The 25,008-nt window shown below is 34.7% G+C and overlaps 1 protein-coding gene across 5 annotated transcripts in view; it reads left to right on the forward strand.

Annotated features, from left to right (window-relative positions):
• Positions 1-17,510, forward strand: part of TRPS1 (transcriptional repressor GATA binding 1) — a 312,015-nt gene extending 294,505 nt beyond the window's left edge. For all 5 annotated transcript variants that reach the window (XM_069081182.1, XM_069081186.1, XM_069081185.1 and 2 more), the window contains 2 exons: positions 4,765-4,887; positions 10,821-17,510. In XM_069081182.1, coding sequence (XP_068937283.1) covers positions 4,765-4,887; positions 10,821-11,882 — 1,185 coding nt within the window. In that variant the 3' untranslated portion in view covers positions 11,883-17,510. The remainder of the gene's footprint in view (positions 1-4,764; positions 4,888-10,820) is intronic.
• Positions 17,511-25,008: the final 7,498 nt, after the last annotated feature.

A 25,008-nucleotide genomic window follows, 5' to 3' on the forward strand; every position in this document is an offset into this window, starting at 1 on the left:
GTATTTCATTTACAGGAAAATGATCAGTCAGCTCTGCCCAGTTCAAGTAAAATTAATACAAAAGCCATGTGACCAGAAGAGATACAAAAACCCTCTTAATTAAAAAAGTAAATAAAGGAGATGACTAAGAAAAACACAAAACTTGGTTTTAGGTGGAACTAATATTAATAGGGTTATTAAGTACCAAGCACACAGCTCTGAATTTTCTGCTTAAAACATAATGAACTGTAGTAGTACAGAATTTCTTCCTTTAATGGTCTTATTACCTAAAGGAAGAAGCAATATGTTGAAAAAGTAGTAGTCGTGATTGTTGTTGTAGTGGTAGTGGTACGACTAGTAGTAGTAGTAGTAGTAGTAGTTGTAGTAGTAGTAATAGTTGTAGTTATAGTAGTAATAACCACTGTCACTAACCATTAAAAGTAAAGAATACAATAATGATAAGTTCTAAAAACATAAGAACACACTCTTATGGCCTCTTTTTTCCTCAACATGACAACTTCATATTACTAGGAACCTTGTCTCAGACCAAATCAGCAGTTTGATGACTTAGAGGAGATTATCAAGAGGTCAGGTCAAATATACCAGTAAGGAATAAATCAATAAACCTTTATTGTGGCAGGAGGCATAGGACTTATAAGGAAAAAAAAAAACAGGAACAAGGATACAGAGAATAGGGTAACAGAAAAGGGAATCGGGGAAAAAACATCAATTTCATTCTTATTTGCAAGTGCTAGTCAGTAGCCTCTATTGAGGTAGCCTTAAGGTTCCAGCAAGAAAAAGAATTGGGGTCAATGGGTGTTGTTCATGAACATATCCTTTTGGAAAATCACTTTTAATTTTTTATTAGTTCATATAGATGTCATGTGGATGCTTTGTTTCTCTCACATCCAGGCAACTTATGAAGGAAAGTTTTGGTGGGACTAAGGTAGGTCGTTGCTGAAATAAACTCTAATGGTTTCTGAGCTCTGATATCACAGGCAGTGGGATGCCAAAGATTTATCAGGCAGAAAATAAAAGCAACTAGGAAAAACAAGCATGGAATTCAAAAGTTTCTTGAAAAGGAACATCAACCAGGAAGCATCTATTAAACACCTTCCCAAGCACTGTGTCTAGAGTACAGGAAGCCTTATGACCCTTGGAGTGGTCCTTCAAATCTATCTGTCAACTACTGTTTTTTAAGCATTTGCTACGTGCCCCGGCATCAAGCTAAAAGCACCAGGGATACAAACAATGGCAAAACAAAAGCTCTCCTAGTGTAAGAAGAGAGCAGGCACACAATAATACACAAACAAAATTATATATCTATATCTATGTAGATATAGATATGCACACATGTATATGATATACACATATGTACATACACACAGGATTCCTTGGAAGGAGCTGAGTCTTAGATATAAGACACTAAGATGAGGGAAAGCTAGGACAGTCTTCTTGCTAAGGGTTGGACTTTTGCTGAGTCTTAGAGGAAGTCTTTTGAGCTGTCACAGCATTCTGTAAAAAGTCATAATATTTCAAAAGGCACATGATCAATATTATGAAAAGAGGCCATTATTCTTATTCTTATTTGAGACCTTCCATTTTACTTTTAGAAAATCTTTATCTTTGTCTAGAGAGTTTCCTTCATATTCCATGATGCTCGATCATGGTATGGGAGCTTGGTGTACTTTCTTAAACAGTCAAGTATTTTTTCTTGTGATCATACTGCAACATAGTGGAGTGACTAGAGTGCTGAACTTGGAATCATGAAGACCTGGATTCAAATTCCACTTTTGACACCTATTTCTTTGCCAAGTTCAAATCATTTAATTTCTATAAGCCTCCAATTTCTTCATATGTAAAATGGGATGATAATAACAATGATAATAATTATTATTATTTAGAACATTTTGGAAAATATTTAGATTGTGTGTGTGTGTGTGTGTGCGCATGACTATACAGTATTTCAACCTCTTCTACTTAATCTCCAGTTCAGCACTCTTGGGTCTTCCAACTGCAGAAAAATTGTCCTTTTACTATTTATAGTAGCTTCCAGATGTGGTCACATGGGAGATGTTTTTTAGAAGAAAAATATCTGTACTCTTTCCTACTCTATGCCCCTGTAACAAAAATAAACATGGTCCTATTGCAATGTGTGTGTGACCAGCCTGTTCAATTATCTTCAACTCTGTATTCTCACACTCAATAAGGAAGTATGAGTAAAAGAAGTACTCTGTGGTAGTAACAGTAATAGCTGTGTCCCACTTTAAGCAAACCTGAGCAATCAAAAAGATATATGAGGGAATGGAGGGAAGACTAAGGTCTCTTACAGAATTTTTCTTCACTTTATGAAAGCATTCATGGTAGGATTTCTTTCAATGTCAAGCTATCCTCCTTAGGGAAATAAAAATGGAATTTGATGTACAAATATTCTGTTGACACAAAATTGCTCAGAATACAAATAGTGAAGTTTGTATGTGTGTATATATGTATAAGCACACAAACTGATTTTCAGAATATTTATTTTAACCAGAAGAAGATTAGCTCCTTTGCAAAAGAATCAAGTATAGAGTTTGTTAGGGTAGTAACATTCACTCAAATTAGGATTACACCCACTTTGGCATGTTGTGGCAGGCACCCAGGGCATCAGGGAAGAGAAGTAGGAATAAATGGTTCCACGATCAAATTTGAGTCTCAGCCATGTATGTATTAGTTTCCTAATAGACATTTCCATTGCCTTTATGTGGATCAAGATGGTGTTTATTTGCCAAAGCAGTTATTAAGATCTAGGAAAGAAAAAAGAAAAAAACCTTCTACAACCTAGGGGAGTTTCATAATGATAACCTAGCCAGACACTCCCTAGTATTTCTTTGTGTAAAGGGGGAAGCCAAGTAGTTTTGATAAACACAAGTCCTAGGAACTGATAGATATCAGGCAGAGAGCTTTTCATATTTTGTGGTAGTTTCCATTCAAAAAAGGCATCAAGTTCAGAACTTGCTGCAGGCTGACATACATGATGTGGTCTTGCTATCAAGATTTAGAGAAATGCAAGGCATTCTTCCTTCTGACTCCAGGGTGGGGAGAAAGAGGAAAGGAGCAAGAGATTATACTGATGACAATCTAGATTTTATTATATCACCCAAAGTAGCATAACCTGCTGTACTAATGAAATCGTGTTCTTGGTTTAAAAGGGCAATTGTTCGCCTGACTTTGTGCTCACTAAAAACATTTCCCCAATCTTGTTAAATTATTGCACTCATTTCAGATTTTTATGGCTATGCAGCTTACCGACCCTCATTTCTTTACGTTTCATTCATTTTCCTTGTATTGATGATTAATGGAGGATGTCGAATGTTAGAGTGAGCAGGCATCAGCAAATGCAAGATCATAATTAGTTTAGCTGACGAGGGCCTCTGATAGCACTTGCATCTGGATGGAAAAATTACCCTATAGGGAACTGGCTGCTCACCAGGTCTTTTTAGTGATACATTGTGAAACACCCGATGAATCAAATGCCCTTTCAATGCCAAGAAAGTGTTCCAGTCTCGAAGCCAAAATTATGTCTGCAGAAAGCTTTCCATTTGAAATGTATCAGAGTACAATTATAACCATTGTATTTTTTTGGCAATGATACCACTCTTCTACAGTATGGACTAAAGTTAAATAAATTTCTCAAATTTTATGAAAGTCTGAAATTTGGATTTATCATGTTAGTCATTCTTAATTTCTACTAAAATTGGCTTCCATGGAGACTTCCCCCACCCCTTATCTAAGAGGTGTTTTTTTTTTTTCATTAAGATATTTACTTAGAGAAAGTGGAGCTGAGTTGCAATTCAGGCTTTTTTTTTTTAAAGCAAGAAAATGCTATTTTCCTGCTTGTTAGTATTTGTGCCTATAAACACAGCCTGACTTTTGTTTAAACGAGGTTAATGAAATTATTATTTGTTAGGAAGAATGTCATAAGCAATGCTTATAAATGTGCCCCCCACTAAATATTCTTAAATTTTTAGTAAATCTGATGAAGGCATTACCAGTTGACTAAAATAAACTTGAATTTAAAAACCATGATTTCCTTGCTGAATGCAGAAAAACAAATAACCCTTCTGGGGACAATGTTGCCTGGCTTTAGGATTAAGTTCAGAAGAGGTCTCATTAGTAATACTGTACTTCTCATTGGTTTGGCAGAGGTCAATACTCATTCCCTAGGAGTTGTGGGGAATACACAGTATTCTTTTGAAGATTTTACAATAATAAAAGACCAGAATTGAATGTCCTGACTTCTGTTAATAACCTCTGCTACAAGAAAGCTACAAAGAAAAGGACTAGAATTAATTTTAAATGGTTCATTTTCTACATTTGCTCCCGACTGACCACATTTTAAAACCAACATGGCAGTCCTGCTGCCGTTTCCAAATTACATCACACATATTTGCGATGTTATGTCTGTCAGGTTTTGCTTTGACACTTTTCAAAGGTATATTTCAGAGCACAGCATTTAGCAGCCATCATTAAAGGCACAAACCCCAAAGTTCAAAAAGTTAGAGCTGTGTCTGTGAAAAGCCTTTGGTGTTCTACACACCTCATCCATCACTGTAGGGTTAATTATATTGAAAATCAGTGGAGCCTATTAGACACAATTGAACCTGACCTCATTATGGCAGTGTGGTTTTATTCTGTCATTGTTGCTAGTCCAGAGACAAAACTCTCTGGCTGATTTGTTCTTTCTCTCCTGATCATGTGACTCACCTCTGACCTGTGCATGTTTTATTTTTTTTTTCATTTCAGAGACGTAGAGGCTCGGGTGTTTTCTGTGCCAATTGCCTGACCACAAAGACCTCTCTCTGGCGAAAGAATGCCAATGGCGGCTACGTATGCAATGCGTGTGGCCTCTACCAGAAGCTCCACTCGGTAGGAAGAACTTACTTGTTTGTTTCAGGAAAGCATAAATTCCTTACATAGTAAGACTGAAGCTGGGTAGCTGTGGTATGGGCTTGCTTGTATTATTGGTACTGGCCTTCAGTTAATTTCCTAGAAGGGTTTTTCAATACGGTCAGTTTGAGATTACATGCAGTTCATTAGGAAGCCAGCTAAGATGGTAAAGGAAAATCATCAGTGCTAAATTATTTATTTTATTATAAAAGAAAAACTGTTCATTTCTGAAAATTCCACTTGGCACATGGCTTAACAAATGTTCTCAGGACCCATTGAAATTTATTCTTGTTAGAAGAAGGATTCCAGGGACGGCCAGGTGGCTCAGCGAGTAAGAGCACTGGCCCCAGTGTTGGGATGACCTGGGGATCGAATCCGGGCTCAGATACCTAGCACCACACCCAGAATTAACTGGCCGTGTAACCTTGAGCAAGTTACTTAACCCTAATTACTTAAAAAAAAAAGATTCTGTAAAAGGATATTAAAAAACATTTTTTATGAAAAAATCAAAGCTGAGAATTCTACCCATTGTGTATATCTTGTGGGTTCAGTGGGATAATAGACACAATACTCAAGATAATGCCAAAGTGTTATTTGGGGGGAAAATTTTTTATGACAAGAACATTTTCCAGAGGAATTTCTTCTTTTAAAATGATGCCTTTACTCCTAAATTTTGTTTTGGGGAGTTAGATCACATATCTGAGATATTGATACACAGAAGATTAAGTTAAAGAAAAATATATTGAGTTCTGTGATGTTAACTGTAATAGAATCAACAAGGGTAATATTTCATTTATTGCCATTTCATGGAGAGTAGAGAGCACCCCTGGGTTTGCATCCATAAGACTTGGATTCATTTCCTAACTCTAGAACTTAATACCCCTGTGGCCTCACATAGGTTATTTAACCTCTCCAGGTTTCAATCTTCTTCATCACTAAGATGAAGCAGTTGGCCTACATGGCCTCTATGATTCTTTTCATATCCTCTATAAATCTATGAATAAAAGGAATGCTGTTGGATGGTGGTGATATTTAACATTTTCATAGTACTTTGCTGTTACAAAAAGGTTATCATCTTTTGATCATCACAATTACTGTGAGGTTGATAGTGTACATATCATTGACCCTATTTTACAAATAAACACATTGTTGAGACCTAAAAAAGTAAAGTGATTCAGCTAAGATAAAAAGAGCTTACAAGAAGTAAAGACTTGAACCCAGGTTAAATTGATTTCAAGTCAGTCAACTTTCCATGCACCATGTCATCTAATGAGATTTTCTAACTTCCAATAATAATAATTTGAAAGCCAAATTCTTCCATTCTAAGTATTCAGATTACTTAGTCAAGCACATTTTTATTTTGGACAATTCCTCTGATGGTGAAATCTGTCTTTGAAATATCAGGAAAGAATATTCAGTTAGTAGAATCAGAGAAACCTCAAAGGTCAGAGAGTATGATCCCTATTTGAAGCATAAATAACTGGCAGAGAAGGTATCTAGTGTTTTTTACATACCTCCATCAAATGAAAAAGTCACCCCCCCACACACACACACACATTGAGCTATGTGCCAGGAACTGTGCAAGGTTCTGGGGATAAAAATACCCAAAAAAAAATACAATTACAGATACAGAAAATGGTTAAGGAAATGCTGTATTTCATTTCTGGAGAGTTCAAATAATTAGAGAAATTCTTTCTTATAGTGAAACAGAAGATGCCCAACTTCTACCTATTGGTCCTATTTGTACTTCCTAGAAAAACATAGAATAATCCTAATCTTTTTTTTCCATATGACAGCTCTCTCAATACTTGAAGTCAACAATCACTTGAGTCCTTGAGTCTTGTCTTCCCTTGGAAGCACTTTTCCCCCTAAAATCCATCATTTGCTCTGATAGTTTTGGGGACATTATCTTTGCTCTCAGTCCTGCTCAATAAATTTTTCACATTTATGGAGAATATGATTTCAAGCAAACCATTTTCATAACTAGACCATTGGAAGCATTTTTTCATGTATATACATTATAAATATCCAATGCCAGCAACTTGTAAAGTTTTTTCTCATAATTGTTTAGCATGTGAAAAGATTGTTTTCTCCCCTCTCCTACACCACTTTCCAACTGTTTCTTTTACTTGCACCATTCAAACACAGTAATAAGCTTCAACTTAATGATCACTGACATTAATGATTTTAACTGAACTTTGGCCAATCATAGGCCAGGAATTTAATTAAGCTCCTGCTCTACCAGGTTATGATAATTTAAATGATCTGATATACTGAAAGCTTCAACTCTCGAAAGACACACACACACACACACACACACACGCACACACACACCCTTCATATGCCCTCATACACATGAGACAAAATACTAAAATAGTTTTCTCATTTTATAGCAAAGTTGGAAAAAATAAAAGAAAAAAAGGTATTTCTTGATAAAGATTAAATAATATACATTTCCCACATGGTATTAACTATTCAAATATAATTTCAGTTAAAATTACTATTAAATGCCTACTATGTCCTAGGCGCTATACTAGGAACAAGGATTCTAAGTACTAGGTAAGAAATGGGCCATGTTTTTACAAAACATGCATAATAGTGAAAAGGACAAGGATAATAAATAATTATGATAAAAAGGAGAGGATGATAAGACAATTGACCTACAGGTGTTTATTAAGCATCCCTTATGTTGCAAGTGCTATGCTGTAATTCAGGCCAAATGCCAAGAGAAATTTGATTGGGAAAGTCATTTTCAGATGTGATAGGGTGTCTAGGAAAGCTTTATAGAAGGGCTGACTCATGATTTGGACTCTGAAAAAAAGGGATGTAATTCATAGAGATGAATTGGGAGGAATCTCTTTTAGGCATGAAGCATGGCAAAAACAAAAGAGGAGGGACAGTAGGATAGAACAAGACCGATACGTAAAATATAAAGCTATCAACAGACAAAAGGTCACTGTGATTGTGGGAAAATATATTGGAAGTATAAATAAGCATGCAAGGTAAACAAAAACAGAAGCCTGGAGTTAAAATGCAGAATTTCAGTTAAGAATTTTAGACTTTTATCTGGCCTCGGACACTTACACACACACACACACACACACAAAAGCTGGGCGTCTAGGTGGCTCAGGGAATAGTGCATTGACCCTGGAGTCAGGAGGACCCGAGTTCAAATTTGGCCTCAGACATTTTATACTTACTAGCTATGTGACCTTGGGCAAATCACTTAACCCCAACTGCCCCCTCTAAAAAGTAAAAAAAACAAAAACAAAATACCTGTGTTTAAATTTTAAAAGAAAACAAAATAAATTTTTAAAAAAGCTAGCTGTGTGACCTTGGGCAACTTACTTAACCCCAACTGCCATCCAAAAAGCAAAAAGATTTAAGAAAAGAATTTTAGACTTTTGATTATTATCTGTTTATGCCACTATGGTGGGTTGCATAAGTAAAATGGAAATGGAAGTCACAAGGATGAAGAGTTCAAAGAAATGTGAGGGCAGGATTTAAAATGGGTCATGAGGGCAGCTATCCAAGGCCATCAAGGATGAGGGCAGAAGATACAGTGGAGAGGACATCTAAACAAGGTAGCAGGGTCATTGGAAAATGTTGCAGAGTGGCCAAGAGTGTGTAGAAGATAGCAGAAAGAATCAGGAGAAAGGGGTCTAGTCACAGGATTGGTTGTTGAGAGAACAATTATCCATACCTGGCAATGGGGAGAAATATTTAAAAAGAATAATCACCACTAAGTGCCCTAACAGTGTTATAGAATTTACAGAGATATAATTTTCAGGTAATGTTAAAAGTTCGAAGTAATATAATGAAAAGATCAAAGATAAAGGGTAGCTTGATAACAATGGTATGACTTTTCCATTACTTTGTTACTTTACCAAGGGGGGGAGTAGGTTTTTCATTTGATAACTTTATTGTCTTAAATATATTATTTAATTAAAATAAATATCCGTTAGACAGTCAATAAACATTTTTTAAATGCCTACTATTTGCCAGTTACTCTGCTTTTGGTGGAGTTCCCTAACCTCCCTGAATATGTTTTCTCATCCATAAAATAAGAATGTTGGGCTAAATGCTCTTGAAGTTTTCTTCTTCTATAAAACCCAGAAGAGTATGGTTACAAAGTTCTCTTTTCCTAAAAGACACTTTTGTGACATCAATTCTTTCTTTTTTTAAAAAAATTTTATAATTTCAATTCAATTTATAAAAAGGCCTATATGTAAGCTGCAGCATTTTTAGGGATAGTTAATGAATTGTTGATGATCTCAATAACTTTCTGAATGGAAATAAAAAACTCTTCATTTGAAATTGTTTCCCTGAGTTAGCCTGAGCAACTAACTCAAAGAGTTTCTATCAAAAAAAAAAATAAATTGCACTTGTGAATTTTCAACCCAAGTAACCCAACACATTCTCAGTGTGAAAAAAATAAATTATACCAACTTCATAATCTCAGACAAAGATTGGGAATCTACTATATGTAGAAAATCGATTATGTTTCCATTCATGGACCTGTTCACATAATTTGAATACTTGCTGGAAGTGTACATGGATACCAAGCATTCAACGTATGTGCTAAGTGATAGAATTACAGAATACAGAGGAAGAGCAGATATTCTGAGCAAAAGTCTACAATAAATTAAGTCTGGAATTTATTCATTTACTTATTTCTTGATAGCCCACGTTGACAACTTTACAACATGTAGAATGTCCATGATAGTGAAATGTATTTCAAAGAGCATAGTCTGAGAATCTAAGGAATGGTTCAATTTATTCTAGTACTCATGACATGCCCTTATGTCAACTTCTCTGTTCCTTTTTTTTTTTTTGTCACCTGTAAAAATGGGCATGCTATCTTCCTGTATTTAGCTTTTGAGGAAGTTGTGATAATAAAATGAAATCCTAGGAATGAAAGTTATTTGGGTTATTCCAGGTAATAGGTGCTTAGTAAATGTTTATTGAACTGATTTCTTAAGAATATTACCAATTGTGTAATGGTAATGATGAATTCAAAATAACTATTTGATATCCTTGTGCTTGAAAGCATAACATCTATAATAATTTTCTTTTCAATAATTCATGATAATGTCTCTGTAGCTTACTTAATATTGGATATCCTGATATAGTCATACTATCTTTAACTCTGGTGCTGACATGGTTTTATTTATTTTTTCAAATCATATTTCAGTATCCTTTTTTCTTGGTTTTGAATTATAATAAAAAATAAACATGTCACAAGTTAAAATATAACATTACTTAAATGATTTTAATACGTTAAGTCAACATAGGAAGAAAAATTAAAAAGAGGGATGACAGACCTCCTGGTGGCCTAAAACAAAACTACCAAATGTGCTTTGATCTCCTGTTTAAGTGTTTTCTTTTCTAACCCTAATAACTTTGATTTTTGTTTTGTTCATTAAACATTTTCATATTTAAATTTTAAAATTATGTAAATGTGTAAGGTCCAAAAATTTTACCAATAGTTTCAAAAGTAATTGCTTAGTTTCTCATGTCTCAGCCTAAAAGTTAAGGTGAGAAATCTTTCACCAGATCATTGTTTATGAGTAATTTTCTACCTAGTTTCTTTTTTTATTATGAAATGCCATAATCTAAAAAAAGCCCCAAAACAATATATTGAGCTCATAAATATCATTTTAAAATAAACTGACAATTTACTCATTATTTTAGCAGTGTTAGGTGTTTGAATTAGGTTAAGAGTTCATCTCAGTTTAGTTTTGTTTTTTAACAGACCCTACTTTTGGTCACAGGAAGGCAAGTTTGTAAATCTTTTTCGCCATGACAAATGTTACTCTTTACCCATGTATAGTTTATATTTGTATAAAAATTGCCACTGTATTTTAATATATTTTTCTTTCCTTTGTGTATTACTCATGTCTTCTATGCAGACTCCCAGACCTTTAAACATCATCAAACAGAACAACGGTGAGCAGATCATTAGGAGACGGACGAGAAAGCGCCTTAACCCAGAGGCACTTCAGGTTGAGCAGCTAAACAAACAGCAGAGGGGTAGCGGTGAGGAGCAAGTCAATGGAAGCCCATTAGAGAGGAGGTCAGAGGATCATTTAACTGAAGGTCACCAGAGAGAAATTCAGCTCCCCAGCCTGAGTAAATATGAGGCCCAGGGTTCATTGACTAAAAGCCATTCTGCTCAGCAGCCAATATTGGTCAGCCAAACTCTGGATATTCACAAAAGGATGCAACCTTTGCACATTCAGATAAAAAGTCCTCAGGAAAGTACTGGAGACCCAGGAAATAGTTCATCGGTATCAGAAGGGAAAGGAAGTTCTGAGAGAGGCAGTCCAATAGAAAAATACATGAGACCTGCAAAACACCCCAATTATTCACCACCAGGAAGCCCTATTGAAAAGTACCAGTACCCACTTTTTGGACTTCCTTTTGTACACAATGACTTCCAGAGTGAAGCAGATTGGCTGCGATTCTGGAGTAAATATAAGCTGTCAGTTCCTGGGAATCCGCACTACTTGAGTCATGTGCCTGGCCTACCAAACCCTTGCCAAAACTATGTGCCTTATCCCACCTTTAATCTGCCTCCTCATTTTTCAGCTGTTGGATCAGACAATGACATTCCTCTAGATTTGGCGATTAAGCATTCCAGACCTGGGCCAACTGCAAATGGTGCCTCTAAGGAAAAAACTAAGGCTCCATCAAATGTTAAAAATGAAGGTCCCTTGAATGTAGTAAAAACAGAGAAAGTTGATAGAAGTACTCAAGATGAACTTTCAACAAAATGTGTGCACTGTGGCATTGTCTTTCTGGATGAAGTGATGTATGCTTTGCATATGAGTTGCCATGGTGACAGTGGACCTTTCCAGTGCAGCATATGCCAGCATCTTTGCACGGACAAGTATGACTTCACCACTCACATCCAGAGGGGCCTACATAGGAACAATGCACAAGCCGAAAAAAATGGAAAATCTAAAGAGTAAAACCTTAGCACTTAGCACAATTAAATAGAAATAGGTTTTCTTGATGGGAATTCAATAGCTTGTAATGTCTTATGAAGACCTATAAAAACACTTCATAGAGCCTACCTTATCCAGTATAAAATCCCTCATTTATTTACCTTTTTTTCCCTTCTTTTCTTTTGATGTGTGGGTTACCAAGATTCAAAACTGAAATGAATAGTGGTCAATGGGAAAGGAAGATGGTATCAATTAACATTTAGAACCTGAAAAATCAAAACTATTGTCGATAAAGTGTACGATGACATATATCCCTGAGAAATACCTTTAGACCTCAGTTATTCTGGTTGTTCAGAATGAGCAAAATATATCTATCTATATCTATATCTATATGTATGTGAATACACACATACATATGTACATATAAAATGGTGATGTAAGGGACTGACCTGATTACTTGTTGAGAAACTCAGAAATAGTGGCCTAATTTTTTTTTTTTATGATAACATGAAATCCTGCGCATAGAAGAAAGATGAAAGAGTTGCTCAGAGCTCTTCTTTTCTTCAGGGCAGCTAAAAAAATGGCAAAAGTTGAATAGTGGACAAATGCCCTAACTACCCTCATTGGCAAAATGGCTTATATGAATACAGAAATGCAAGTTGGTGTGAGGATTTTGTGAGGAGAAGCAGCAAGGAAAAATAAGAGATGGTGGCAAAATGTCTTCAGCTAGTCCTGCCTATAATATTTATATCCATTAGCTATATCCAAATGCTCAACAGTTGTTTAGTTTGCAATATGGGCTAAGTTGGGCTCAGGTGTTTGAATTGTTATAAACACTGTCCTTAAAGCTTACGTAGTGATTTCACCTTGGCCTTTCTTTTCTCGGGTGAAGAACCAGTTCTTTTCTCAGACACTACTTGGTCACTAACCTCACCTGGCACAATATAATGAAAGGAATCCCTTCAATTCAAACAGCTAGATGAATAATAATATCAGATCATGGGCTTGGTTTATAAAGAACATTATCTCCACAGGGTAACCTGCTGTATTTATTTATTTTTTTTTCTGGTTAAATATACTTTCAAAACTTTGTGGTCAGGCAGAGTCTAAGGTTACTTTTACCACAGACTGACAGTTGGTATATGTACTGGTCAATCCCTTCAGTAGACTTCTTCCAGGTTTAGCTAAATAGCATGAAATAGAATTCTTAGAAGTATGCCCTCATAGTACTTTTAATACTTAAGGCTTTGTAAAACTATCCATGAAGGGAAAGCTCCTCAGCATAACTGCTCAGGGAAATAGGGCTCAATAACTGAACATTAAATAATTGGTTAAAGGTGCTGTTAGACGATCCTCAATGCTTGCTACAAGGATGTACAAGGACTGACTTTAATAATTTGCATTATATTGTCCCAACCAGTAGTTTATTATTATTGTTATTATTATTATTTTGCCATGGAGATGTAGAAGATATTACAAGCTACTGGATGCACTGTCAGATTAACTTATTTCATTAAAGAAGTTGGGAGAACAAATAGAAAAAAAACTTATTTTTCTAGTAAATATTAATGTATTACATTTCAAATAATGGTGCCTGACATATTGAATAATTATTTTCTACAGTGTACGTATGCAACAAAGATATTCCATCATGCATTAGAGTCAGTTCTGGCTCTGCCTCGCTGTTTACATTTGCAAATGTAGCAAACAAGGTAATGAAGCAACTCTTTCTATTGCAGTAGATATCTTCTTTTTGTGTGTGTGTGTGCATTAAAGTTGTAAACGGTAACATGAAATGAATGAAATTTCTTGATATAATGGTATGGAAAATAAGAAGGAAATGAAAATATTTTTATGCCTACTTAGGAAACAAAAGGGTAGCACTATTCATTCCAAGTACTTTTTTTTTTTAATTCTTAAGCTCTTAACTCACATTGTTATGCTTAAAATGATAAACATATATTCTCTTTTTATTGCTTTGTCTGTTTCAAATGAAACATTTCAGAAATTATTTTGATAAGTGCCATTGGACTACTTGGCACCCATGTTTTTATTGCATTCTGTAGTAGCGTCGCGTTCCATTTTTACAATATTATGCAGTTGCTTTTTTCATTTTGTTTGGGTTCCTTTCTTTTTTCCACAGTGCAGGGTCTTAATCTCTTCAAGTTGGATGGCCAAGATTGCTCAACTGGTTCGTGAATGTTGCAGTGAATGGATTTAAAATGTCTTTCAAATACTATGTTGTCATTTCCATCTTTGCATTTTTTTTAATGTTCAAAAAAATCAGGACTAAGTCCTCTGCTTGAGTTTCATTGTGAAGGGTCCTATTCTGATCTCACTTACATCTCGCGTAGCTCTAATGTTCTCACAAGTGAAAGGAAGAAGTGGCATAATTAGTGCTTGCATTCAAATGATGGCATATCACTTTCTTTCTGATAGAATGTTGATACCCATATCTCAAAACTAGACTGACAAAATCGAGGGATACCAGAAGAGAGGTGCCTGTTCTAACCAACAAACAAAAATTTGTTCAAAGTTTTCTAAGGAAAATAATAAAAAGTCTTGCATAATTTTAGCAGCCTACAAGCAACAGTGTGTGTGAACAGCTCACATCCAGCTCAATGCCAGTGGTTTTCACTCACCAGGGCAGTATTATGACATTTTGACATGGCTGGAACTATTCCTGAAATAATTTTTTTTAGTGTGTTAGACATAAGTAGGCTGCACAGTATAGGCATGCATGCCTTCCTTACTATCCTGCCTTTTTTCCTCCCTCATAACAGATACAGTAGCTATGACCAGCACATGGAAGATCTTTAAAGAAACAAAACAAAACAACAATTATTGGGCATATTTATCTTCAGTCTACTTTCTGTATACTTATTAGATAGCATTTCTTTGATGAATCTTGTTCCACACACCTCATTCATTCTTATTTTTGTTGTTGTTGCTTTTAGGGGGATAGGTGGGATATCGAAAAGGATTTTTTAAAAAAATTCTGCATATAAGATGACACTAAAAGTAAAACCCCTTTTTCCCCTTGTAAAAATCTAGACTGCCTCTTTGTCCCATCTCTTAAGAAACAGTAAGATAAACAGTGATGAGGTTTGTTTGTTTGTTTGTTTGTTTGTTTTTGTTGTTCTTAGCTTTCAGAATAAACTCATTTTGGATTATGGTCTGTTTTGAAACAGGACTTTCTTCTCAGTATCCCAAGGTACTCTTTTAGCGATTTTGCCCCCATTGGCAAAGGACATTCCTATGCAGAGTACCATTTGTTAGTGTGTCTACAACATTCAATAACTGTGCATATCCTGAATAATTATTCTTATTAAATCTGATGTGGACCAGTTCTGTCCCTCCCTCTCCCTTTGTCCTCCTTGTTGTCCTTCTGTCTCAAGACATAAATCCACATTTTGACTGTTGTTTGGGATGAAAAAATAGTTTACAGCCAGCATACCTCTAAAGATTGACTTTTGAGAGATACGCGCCTGTAAGTGTTCAAGAAAAGGATAGCACTCTACATGCTGACGTGATCACTATGTAATACAAATGAGGGAAATACAGTGTGCCCGATCTTCTCTACATGACATATTGAGATGTTCTGAAAAGTCTGCTCTTAGGATAGTGTTTTGTTCTCAACTGTTCTCTTTTAGTGAAGGTAGATTTTAGAAAACAAGCATGGGGATTCTTTTCTAAGGTTAATATTAATGAAAAGGAAAAAAAAAATACTACTCTTAACAGCTCTTTGTTGAAGCCTGTGGTAGCACATTATGTTAATGATTGCACATCTGCACATAATCTATTATGATCCAATGCAATTACAGCTCCAAAAATATTAAATATGTATATATTTTAAATGCCTGAGGAAAATACATTTTTCTTAGTTAATTGAAGATTATCGATACTGCTATAAAATAAAGGAATTATTAGCCTCTTGCTGTGTGGCTGCAAAGTATCACAAGGTAACCTGTCTTGACACCTTTGAACTGCTTGTCTGCTGAGTCAGTGAACATTAAATTACTCCTAGGAGGTGAGATGTTTGCCACCTTTGGGGACCATGAAAGTTGGAATACCAAAACAGGGCTGCTGGTCATTTGTATCTTATAACCCAGCCTCTGGTCTAAAGATTTAATACAGCAATTTCTACCTATCGTTGAGGTGAAGTCCCCATTGAAAACTAAAGATGTTTTTGGTCAGCAAGGTGGGCAAAAAGTTGCTGACGACCTTGGATCAGATGAGAACACTAACTAAAACTCAACCTGGACATCATGCTAATATTAACATAAAAGGTAGGTACAATTTTGCAACTGTATATGAGGAAAGGTGGAAAAACAAAGTATGAGTCCTTTGGAAGTCCAGTATAATTTTTCCCAATGAATACTTTGACTAGAGTAGAAGGTATGAGTCCTTCCTCCAAAAGGAGCTTACTTTTGGCTTTCCATTGCTATTTCATTGGATGCTGGATACATGTGATCTTGATACCAATCATAGCATTGAGAAATCACCCAGGGAAAGGTGCATTAATATTCATAGTAATAAAGAGTTCTGGCAACTTCTAGGCCAGAATTCTGTCCACTTGATGATAAAGGAAATGGGAAATTCAGCATCAGCCCACATATAACAACTGGATTACATATACTAATGGGTTATACTCTAGAAAAGAAAGGTAGAGTTTCCTATTTCATGTTGTGTCCCACTCCCAGAGAAAAGAAAAGAAAATCATTTTATTGTGGGATTTTTTTTTAACATCCTTTGATGAAAATGATCTTTTATTGTCCAAAATCCAGATCTTGACTTGACTTCTTCTCCCTCAGCCTCTTTCACTCCACCTCCATTATATGACCTACAGAAAGTCACTTGCAACCTCTTTGTGCCTCAGGTTCTTCCACTGTACAATAGTAAAAATAAATAAAATACATTATTAACAATAGTAATAATGTAGTACTTATTTGGAAAGCACTTTGAGGTCCTTGGCTGCAAGACACAGTACAAGTGCCAAGTAGTATTATGTAGCTAAGGAGCTTGTTTAAATCCTTAGCTCCCAAGGACCAGAAAAGGTTAGGATTGTTGTTTTATTTTTTGTCTTTGCTTTTTTTTTCTTTTGTAGATGAGCTGTAAATATTCTCACTATACAGTCTATAGTGAAGACTGTAGAAAGGCAAATCTATTACAAGACTGATAAAAATCTTAGTTTTAATGGCTACCAACAAGGCAACTAACACTGATAGTAATACTATGCCAAATTGCTTAAAATGGACTGTTTTGACAACAACATAGATGATTGGGTGGGGAGGGATGGGGTGGGTGGGAAACATCTCAAAATGCCAATGTAAATTTACCTTGCAGCAATATTCACCAGCAGAAATGTCTTTCATATGGAATGATTTCATGTTGCTAAGAAAAAAAAAATTCAATTTGTAGTCCTGATTTGAACTTTAGAATGTTGGCTATTATTGTTCTGTCCTTACAACACATGGAATTTTTTTATTTTATTTTATTTTTATTTTATTTTATTTTGGTTTTCATAGTGCATGTTCATTTCTACTCACAACATGTTCTTGGTGTATTTCTTATGCAAACAATCTTCAGGCAGCAAAGATGTCTGTTACATCTAAACTTGAATAATAAAGTTTTACCACCAGTTATAAATAATGGTGTTGGTATGGTTTATACAGATACACTTGCATCCATATAGCTTCAGAAAACGAGGAGAGGAAGGGCTGGAGTGATTTGGTATGAAAGATTCAATTAGTTTTTATACTACTTGGTCCATTTGGGTTGTAGGACAGAATTTTTTCAACTAAAGATCCATGAGAATGGCTTTTGCTCAGTTTTTAGTAGTTAATTTTTCTATTCTAGTCAATTAATATTATCATAAAAAATGTAGAAATGTGGAAAATGTACAGAAATGGAGTAAAAACACCTGCCTTTGATGAGTTTACAATCTCAAGAATATATATGCGAAGATAAAAATGACGTTTAAAGAATGATTTCCAAATAATATAGTCATAAGAGAATACTAATGTTCTAAATGAGGATGGAGAAAACATTAAGAAAGATCTGTTATAGTCTATAATGGCATGGGTTTCACAACTAGAAGCAAAATTATCTCGATAAGAAAATAAATTTAAAATGTTAAAATGAATCATTTTCAGTAAAATTAAGTTTCCTGGTAAGGAGCATATTTTATTGGGGGAGGCAAATAAATAAAAAAATATTTCTTTAGTGCCTACTAAGTACCAGGCACTGTGCTAAGTGCATTACAAATGGTATTTCATTTGATTCTCGCAAGACCCTGTGAAGTTTTACAAGTGAGGAAACTGAGGCAGTCATTAACATAAACAGAAAATAGAACTATTACTTGCTATTTGTTTAGGGTAGGGGAAGGAAGAGTGAGTTATCATTAGGTCCTGTATGTCCAAGTTGCTACTTCTCATTCATTAAATTCCTCCTTGTCTCCCTTCATCCTCTGCTATTTCAGAACTAGAAAACTACGCTGTCCCTGTGTAGTCTGATCAGAGGACAAGAAAGGTAGGGTTCCACTGTGTATCTGTTTGAGAGGACAGTGCATCTCTGCTTGTGCCAATAGGCACTAAAGCAATGAGTGTCTGGATAAGTAGCTATTTGATCATGTTCCTGGAACAATGATGCTTCAAACCACAACTTTGAAAGGAAAATAAATATGAATAGTAACATTCAATTTTTATGCAATTCCTTTTGTGCTTTTTCTGTCTTCTATAATTCTGCTCAATCCACCCCAATGGTATGGGGGAGGGGAGAAGCAGACTGGCATATTCAAATTACTACCCTCATACCAGAAGATAAGACTCTAAAATGTCCACAGAGGTAGACAAATGATATTTCTTTTTTCCTCTTGCACTCAAGTTACACAAAAATATCTGAGGGAAACAGGAAATGAAGAAGATTTGAAATTATTGCAAATTGTCTTATGATTAGAAATCACATAACTTCTTAGGAGGAAATAAAATTGCTATTTAAAACTAGCTATTATTTTAATTTCATAGTACTTGCCTACAAAGTACTTAAAATATGATCCTCATATTACTGTCATAATGTATATAGAATGAATTATACATGACATTTACTAAGTATTTTCCAAACATCTGGTTTCAAAAAAATATAGACAAGGGGGCATCATTTCCTTCAGAGTAGCAGTTCTCAAAGTCTGGTCTGTGGATCTCTTGAGTGTCCCAGAAATTGTCAGGGGTCTTCAAGGTCAAGATTCTTTTTATAAGAATGTGAAATATTATTTGCCTATTAAAATATTTTTTCTGTGAAACTGGATTTCTTAATATATTTCAAACAAAATAACAGATCACAATAGATTCAAGGCAGAGGTAGATATGAGAAATCCAGTTGCCTTCTCTGAAGTCAGAAATTAAAGAGACACAAAAATATATGAAACAATGCTACTCCATACTGTTTTGTTTTAGAAAATGTGGTTATTTTTGCTTAAAAAATTATGCTAATGTGTAATGGGTTTATTGGCATTAATTTAGAATGAAAAAATAAATAATTTTTAAAATTATGTTTTAATTTCTAATATGGTATGTGTTGATAATTATACCTCTTTGTAAAGAAAACCTCTTTGGAGCTGTTAATAATTTTTAAGAGTGTAAAGGAGTCCTGAAACCAAAAAGTTTGAGAACCAGTGCTTCGGAGGAACCACAAAAGACTGGCAAAGCTTTTTGACAGAAAATGCTTATAGAAAAAGAATATAATAAATATCACTAGAGAGATGGCAGTAGCATAATATAATTTATCAAATTGGAATGGGAAAATTTTTGAATGACAAACATTACCCAGGACAGCCTGGTACCTGCAAACATTCATTATGTATCTTTATGGACTTCCTCCATGACGAGTGCTGATCATCATTATGCTAACTTTCCACAATTACTAATTTTAAAACCCTACTAAATAGCCTTCATTGTTTTTCATAAAGCCTCAAATGTCTTTGAAATTTACCCATCTGTTGAGTATGTGCCATTTTATATATTTGATGATGCAAAGATCAAAGGTTCTTTCATTTTATAAACTTTTTTTTTTTTTTTTGCTTTTTGGAAGGCGATTGAAGTTAAGTGACTTGCCCAAGGTCACATGGCTAGTCTCTTTGTGTGGGTGTTAAGTGTCTGAGGCCAGATTTGAACTCAGGACCTCCTGACTCCAGGGCCAGTTCTCTATTCACTGTGCCACCTAGCTGCCCCCATTTTATAAACTTTTTAAAGGTTCCTTTATGGGAGTGCAACTAGATGGTTTGGTGAATATTGATTGGGGCCTGGTGTCAGCAAGACATGAGCTCAGATTTGACCTCAAACACTACCTATGTCACTCTAGATGAGTCATTTAACCTCTGTTTGCCTCATTTTCTCATCTGTAAAATGGGGATAATAGCAGCACTGACTTTCCAGAATTGTTGTGAGGATAAAATGAGATAATAATTGTAAAGCACTTAGCATATTGCCTGGCACAAAGTAAGCACTGTATAAGTGTTAGCAATTATTTTTATTATAATTACATAGATAGTTACATGATGTTTTAGTTTGGTTGAGGAAATAACATTAGCAATATAATAATTGTATCACACTTAGCACAGTACCTGGCACTTTATAAATATTGGCTATTATTCAAAGAAATAACTTTACATAGTCTTTTAGTCATATTGAAAAAAAATAATAGCAATAACTTGCTAACTTCCATCAAAACTATTCTAAAAATCACAAGGTAGAATAAGATACTTAAAAAAATTAATTCAACCTTTTTTAACAATGGTTCTGTCAATCATCTATTCATACAGCAAGTATTTATTGTGCCCCTCACTGTGCAAATGGGCCAAAGGGGAAGAAGAAGAAATGGTTTGATCTGTACTATCAAGTAGTGTTCAGTCTAAACTTTTAATAAAATATTTCATCTTCAGAAGTACTTGCCTAAACTCCTTCATGGCAATCAGGTCCCCACACTCCCCTTTGTCTTCCTAAATATATTTGAGTTTTCTTTCTTAGTGTCCTCATATAAAAAAAAAAAGTGTTTCCTAGAGAACCTAACAATTATATTCCATTATGTCTTTTGGAGAAGTTTTTAAAAAGTACCATTCAGATGGTGGGAAAAAGGAAATTCTCATGAAGGAGACACAGTTTTTGGTTTAGTACAAGGTCCCATGCTTAATGACCGTAAATCTCCACTGACTTCTAAGGGAGAATTAATTGAATTCAGTTCTGCGAGTTCTTTTTTTTTTTTAAACTATCCACTGGTTGTCAGCTGATCTTTGAAGAGACATAAAGTTTAGATTCGACTTTATCTCTACCCTTATGGTGCTTATAATTGAAGATAATAGATATGGTACATACTCATCAGAAGAGAAAAGTCTTGCCCTAGATGACAAATTAGGTCAAAGACAAAGCCAAGAAATATAAGTAAAGTAAGGCTTTAGATGGGAAAGGATGGAAGAGTTGTTTGAAAACAGAGAATTGAAATATTATTAGGACTTTCTAAGGTGTTCCTCCACAACATTCCAGAGAATGAATCTCTTGTTACAGCCGGGTAATGGGATCAAAAACTCTATCTTATGCTAATAAAAAGGAAATGCTTAACATGAGTGAAAGGCATAATGAAAGTCGTGTGTCTCCTTTCCTTTGTATTGACAACTAATGGCAAACATGTCAGAGTGGCAGGGTTCCTAAAATTATGGAGATTATTTCTAAACTGAGGCTGATTTGCCCTTATTTCCCCATAGATACTTACTTAGGGATAAAACTAACCTTCCAGAATCTCTTTTGCAAATAATGTGCTTAAGGAAAACCACAGAGGTTTATTTCATAGTTTGTGATTAGACTTCAAATTTAAATGACTTCCAAATTGACATCTGTCATCACTGATATAGGTACAGCTCACTTTAGGCAAAACTAATGTGAAAAATCTATATTTACTCCAAAGATATATCAAAGAAAGGTGAAATTGGGAGAAAATAGATATGATGTTTTCTTTTATAAAAAGAGACCACGGGTTTTTACTAGAGTGGCAAGATTGTGAAACAGTTAAAATGTGATTTAATTGAACAAAGAATATATTTTTACTTACATTTTTAGAAAAACAATCTATGCCTCTAGATGTAACAATCTTGTATCATTAGGATTGTCTAACCCCAGAATACTAATAGTGAAGAAAACTCTAGATTTGGAGTCTGAGACATTATTTTTGAATCCCATTTCAGCCATTTATTGCTTAAGGTACCTCAGGCAAGTCACTGTCTAGCCCTCAGTTTCCTTATCTGTGAAATGAAGGCTTTGGACTATAAGTTCCTTCCATTTCTAAATCAAGGATCCTATGTTCTCATTTAAATGTCTTAAAGCATACCATTTCAACAGATAAACTGTAAAAGTAAGTTTCTTTTAAGTCATGGTGATCAATCCAATTGTGTGTTTAGATAAGTCACAAATTCTATAGCTCTTGAAAATGTGGAAAAAGTGAAATTAACTTCCTTAATGAAGGCGTTCAAGCCTTCTTATCTTAATGATCTATATATTTCAGAAAAATATATACTTCAATTTGCTTCGTTCCTGATTTGAATCATTTTGCTCAATGTTTACTTGGTGTGGGGGGGAGCATATTGAGGAATAATAATAACTAGCATTTGATTTTTAAGGTTTCCAAAGTCTTTTAAGTATGTTATCACATTTGATCCTCACAACAACCCAGGGAGCGAGGTATTATTATTTCTATTTGATAGATAAGGAAACTGAATTTGAGAGGTTAATTTGTCCCCAGTCCCACAGCTTAGTAAGTATCTTAAGCAGGATTTGTATTTAAATCTTTTTGATTCCAAATCCATTACTCTATGCACTATGCCATCTAGCTTCAATGAGGATAAGTTGAAAATGATTGCATCATATACTTTGGAAAATATGTACCTGTTTCTTTTCTGGAAAGATTTTATGAGCAGATTAGTATAGGTCATGTATTCCATTGGAGCTAAATGCCCCTTGACAGGCTAATTTAGTAAGATAAATAAATCATTCTGCTCTTTATCATTCTGTTCTTATTCACTTTGGGGAAAACTTATTAAGAGTAGATACATAATTTCCAATCAACAGTAAATATTTTAGGGATCTGAAATTTCATCCCTGTAGCTAATCTAGCCACCAATACAAATCACAATCTCCTTTTAAACTTAATACAAAATCACATAAAGTTGCTGGGGCTCAAAAAATCCACAGCCAATAAGAGGTTGAATCTCATATTTATTAAGCTTATTCTTGGACAAATGATTTCCCGCCCATCATGGGGCCATTTTAAAAAATTTCTCACTGGGAAAGGTTCTATCAGAGTTTGAGCTTCCATTAGCTTTCAATAACCCAGGGTCATCTACAAACCACAATGAGGTATGAAAGGAAAGATTAGAAGAACAATTTCTTAAATTGGAAATTTTGGTCTCAAATTTAAAATATTATAGGAAGATACTAAAGTTAAGATGATATACTTTAATTCTAATTGCCCTTTAATTCTAATAATACTTGTGACTTGAAAACTGCTTAATATAATTTCAGAGCCCCATATGTGGCCTAAGTATACAATGGATTTTGTTGTTGTTGTTATTAATGAAATAATTAAAATATCATCCAGTTTTCTGACATAATAGTTAAACTGATTAGAGGAAGGGAGAGTGTTTAAAATTACTGCATTAATACATAGTGTATTCTTTATAGAAATGAATCAAGATCTTTTAGCTATACCAAACAAAATTAATTTTCTTTTATTGGAAAGTCATGGTTAAATTGAGACTTTCATTTAGTAACTGAAATCAGGATTTAGGTATACTAGATTTAAATAAATTCCACCAGGGTTCAAATGCTTTAATGGTAATAACTGACACATGTATAGTTTTGCATAACATTTGAAAAAATGCTTTGTATTCTGTATCTCATACCATACCCCCCTTTATAAAACAATGAAACCAATATTCAAAGAGGTGAAATGTCTTGTTCAGGGTCACACAACTAGGAAAGCCCAACATATGCCTTAATCCCAGGTCTCCTATACTCAAAATCAATTCCTCTATCCATTAGGACATGGTACTACATTTAAAACAAAACAAATAATACAGTTGGTAAGCCACACAAAACACTTTTCTGACTTCAATATGAGAAAACAAATTGTGAATATCTCCTAATTATGTGAGCAATTAAACACTCATCTATTGCTCTAGTTCGCTAACTATATCTAATATTTTTTATCTAGACCTGTGATTTAATTTATATGGGAAACTCCAGTGAGAAAACTCTGGCTCCCAATCCAAATGGGAATCTCTTAGGCTTTAACATTGCCTAGAACACTGATAGTTAAATGACTTCCCCAAGGTCAGAGGTGGAACCTGAACACAGATCTTCCTGACAGTGAGGCTGGATCTCTATTACTTATGTGATATTGCCTCATGTCTACTCTCTCTCTCTCTCTCTCTCTCTCTCTCTCTCTCTCTCTCTCTCTCCCTCTATCCACATATAAATCTAATAATACATCTAAATATATGTATGCAGGCATATGTATGTGTGTGTGTGTGTGTATTTTTTTTTCCCTTCACTTTCAAGCTTATTGATACCCATGTGTTTATGTTTGGTCAGAGACACTATTTAAGGTTACCACCTTTTTCTTTTTTTTTTTTTTGGTGAAATCCTGAGTATTTTTTAAAATTTATTTATTTAGTTTTAGTTTTCAACATTCATTTCCACAAGATTTGAGTTACAAATTTTCTCCCCATCTCTAACCTACCCCCACACCAATATAACAAGTCTACTGAATACCCCTTTTACCAATCAGTTCTCTCTTGTATCCTCCTCCCTCCCCCCCCCCATGACCCCAAATTTCCAGTAGGGCAGGCTGGATTTCTATACCCCAGTGCCTGTATATCTTATTTCCCAGTTGCATGTAAAAAACAATATTTTTTTTAAACATTTGTTTTTAAAACTTTGAGTTCCAGATTTTTTCCCTTCTTCCCTCCTCACCCACCACCAGTGGGAAGATAAGCAATTCAATATAAGTTGTATGTGTGTAGTTACCCAAATCATTTCCATAGTAGTTATATTGTGAAAGACTAACTATATTTCCCTCCATCCGATCCCCCCGCCACTTAATCTGT

This window comes from Petaurus breviceps, unplaced genomic scaffold, assembly GCF_028583685.1.
Source record: "Petaurus breviceps papuanus isolate PSGF00001 unplaced genomic scaffold, PetGlider_PUasm1.0 98, whole genome shotgun sequence".
Taxonomy (NCBI): Eukaryota; Metazoa; Chordata; class Mammalia; order Diprotodontia; family Petauridae; genus Petaurus; species Petaurus breviceps.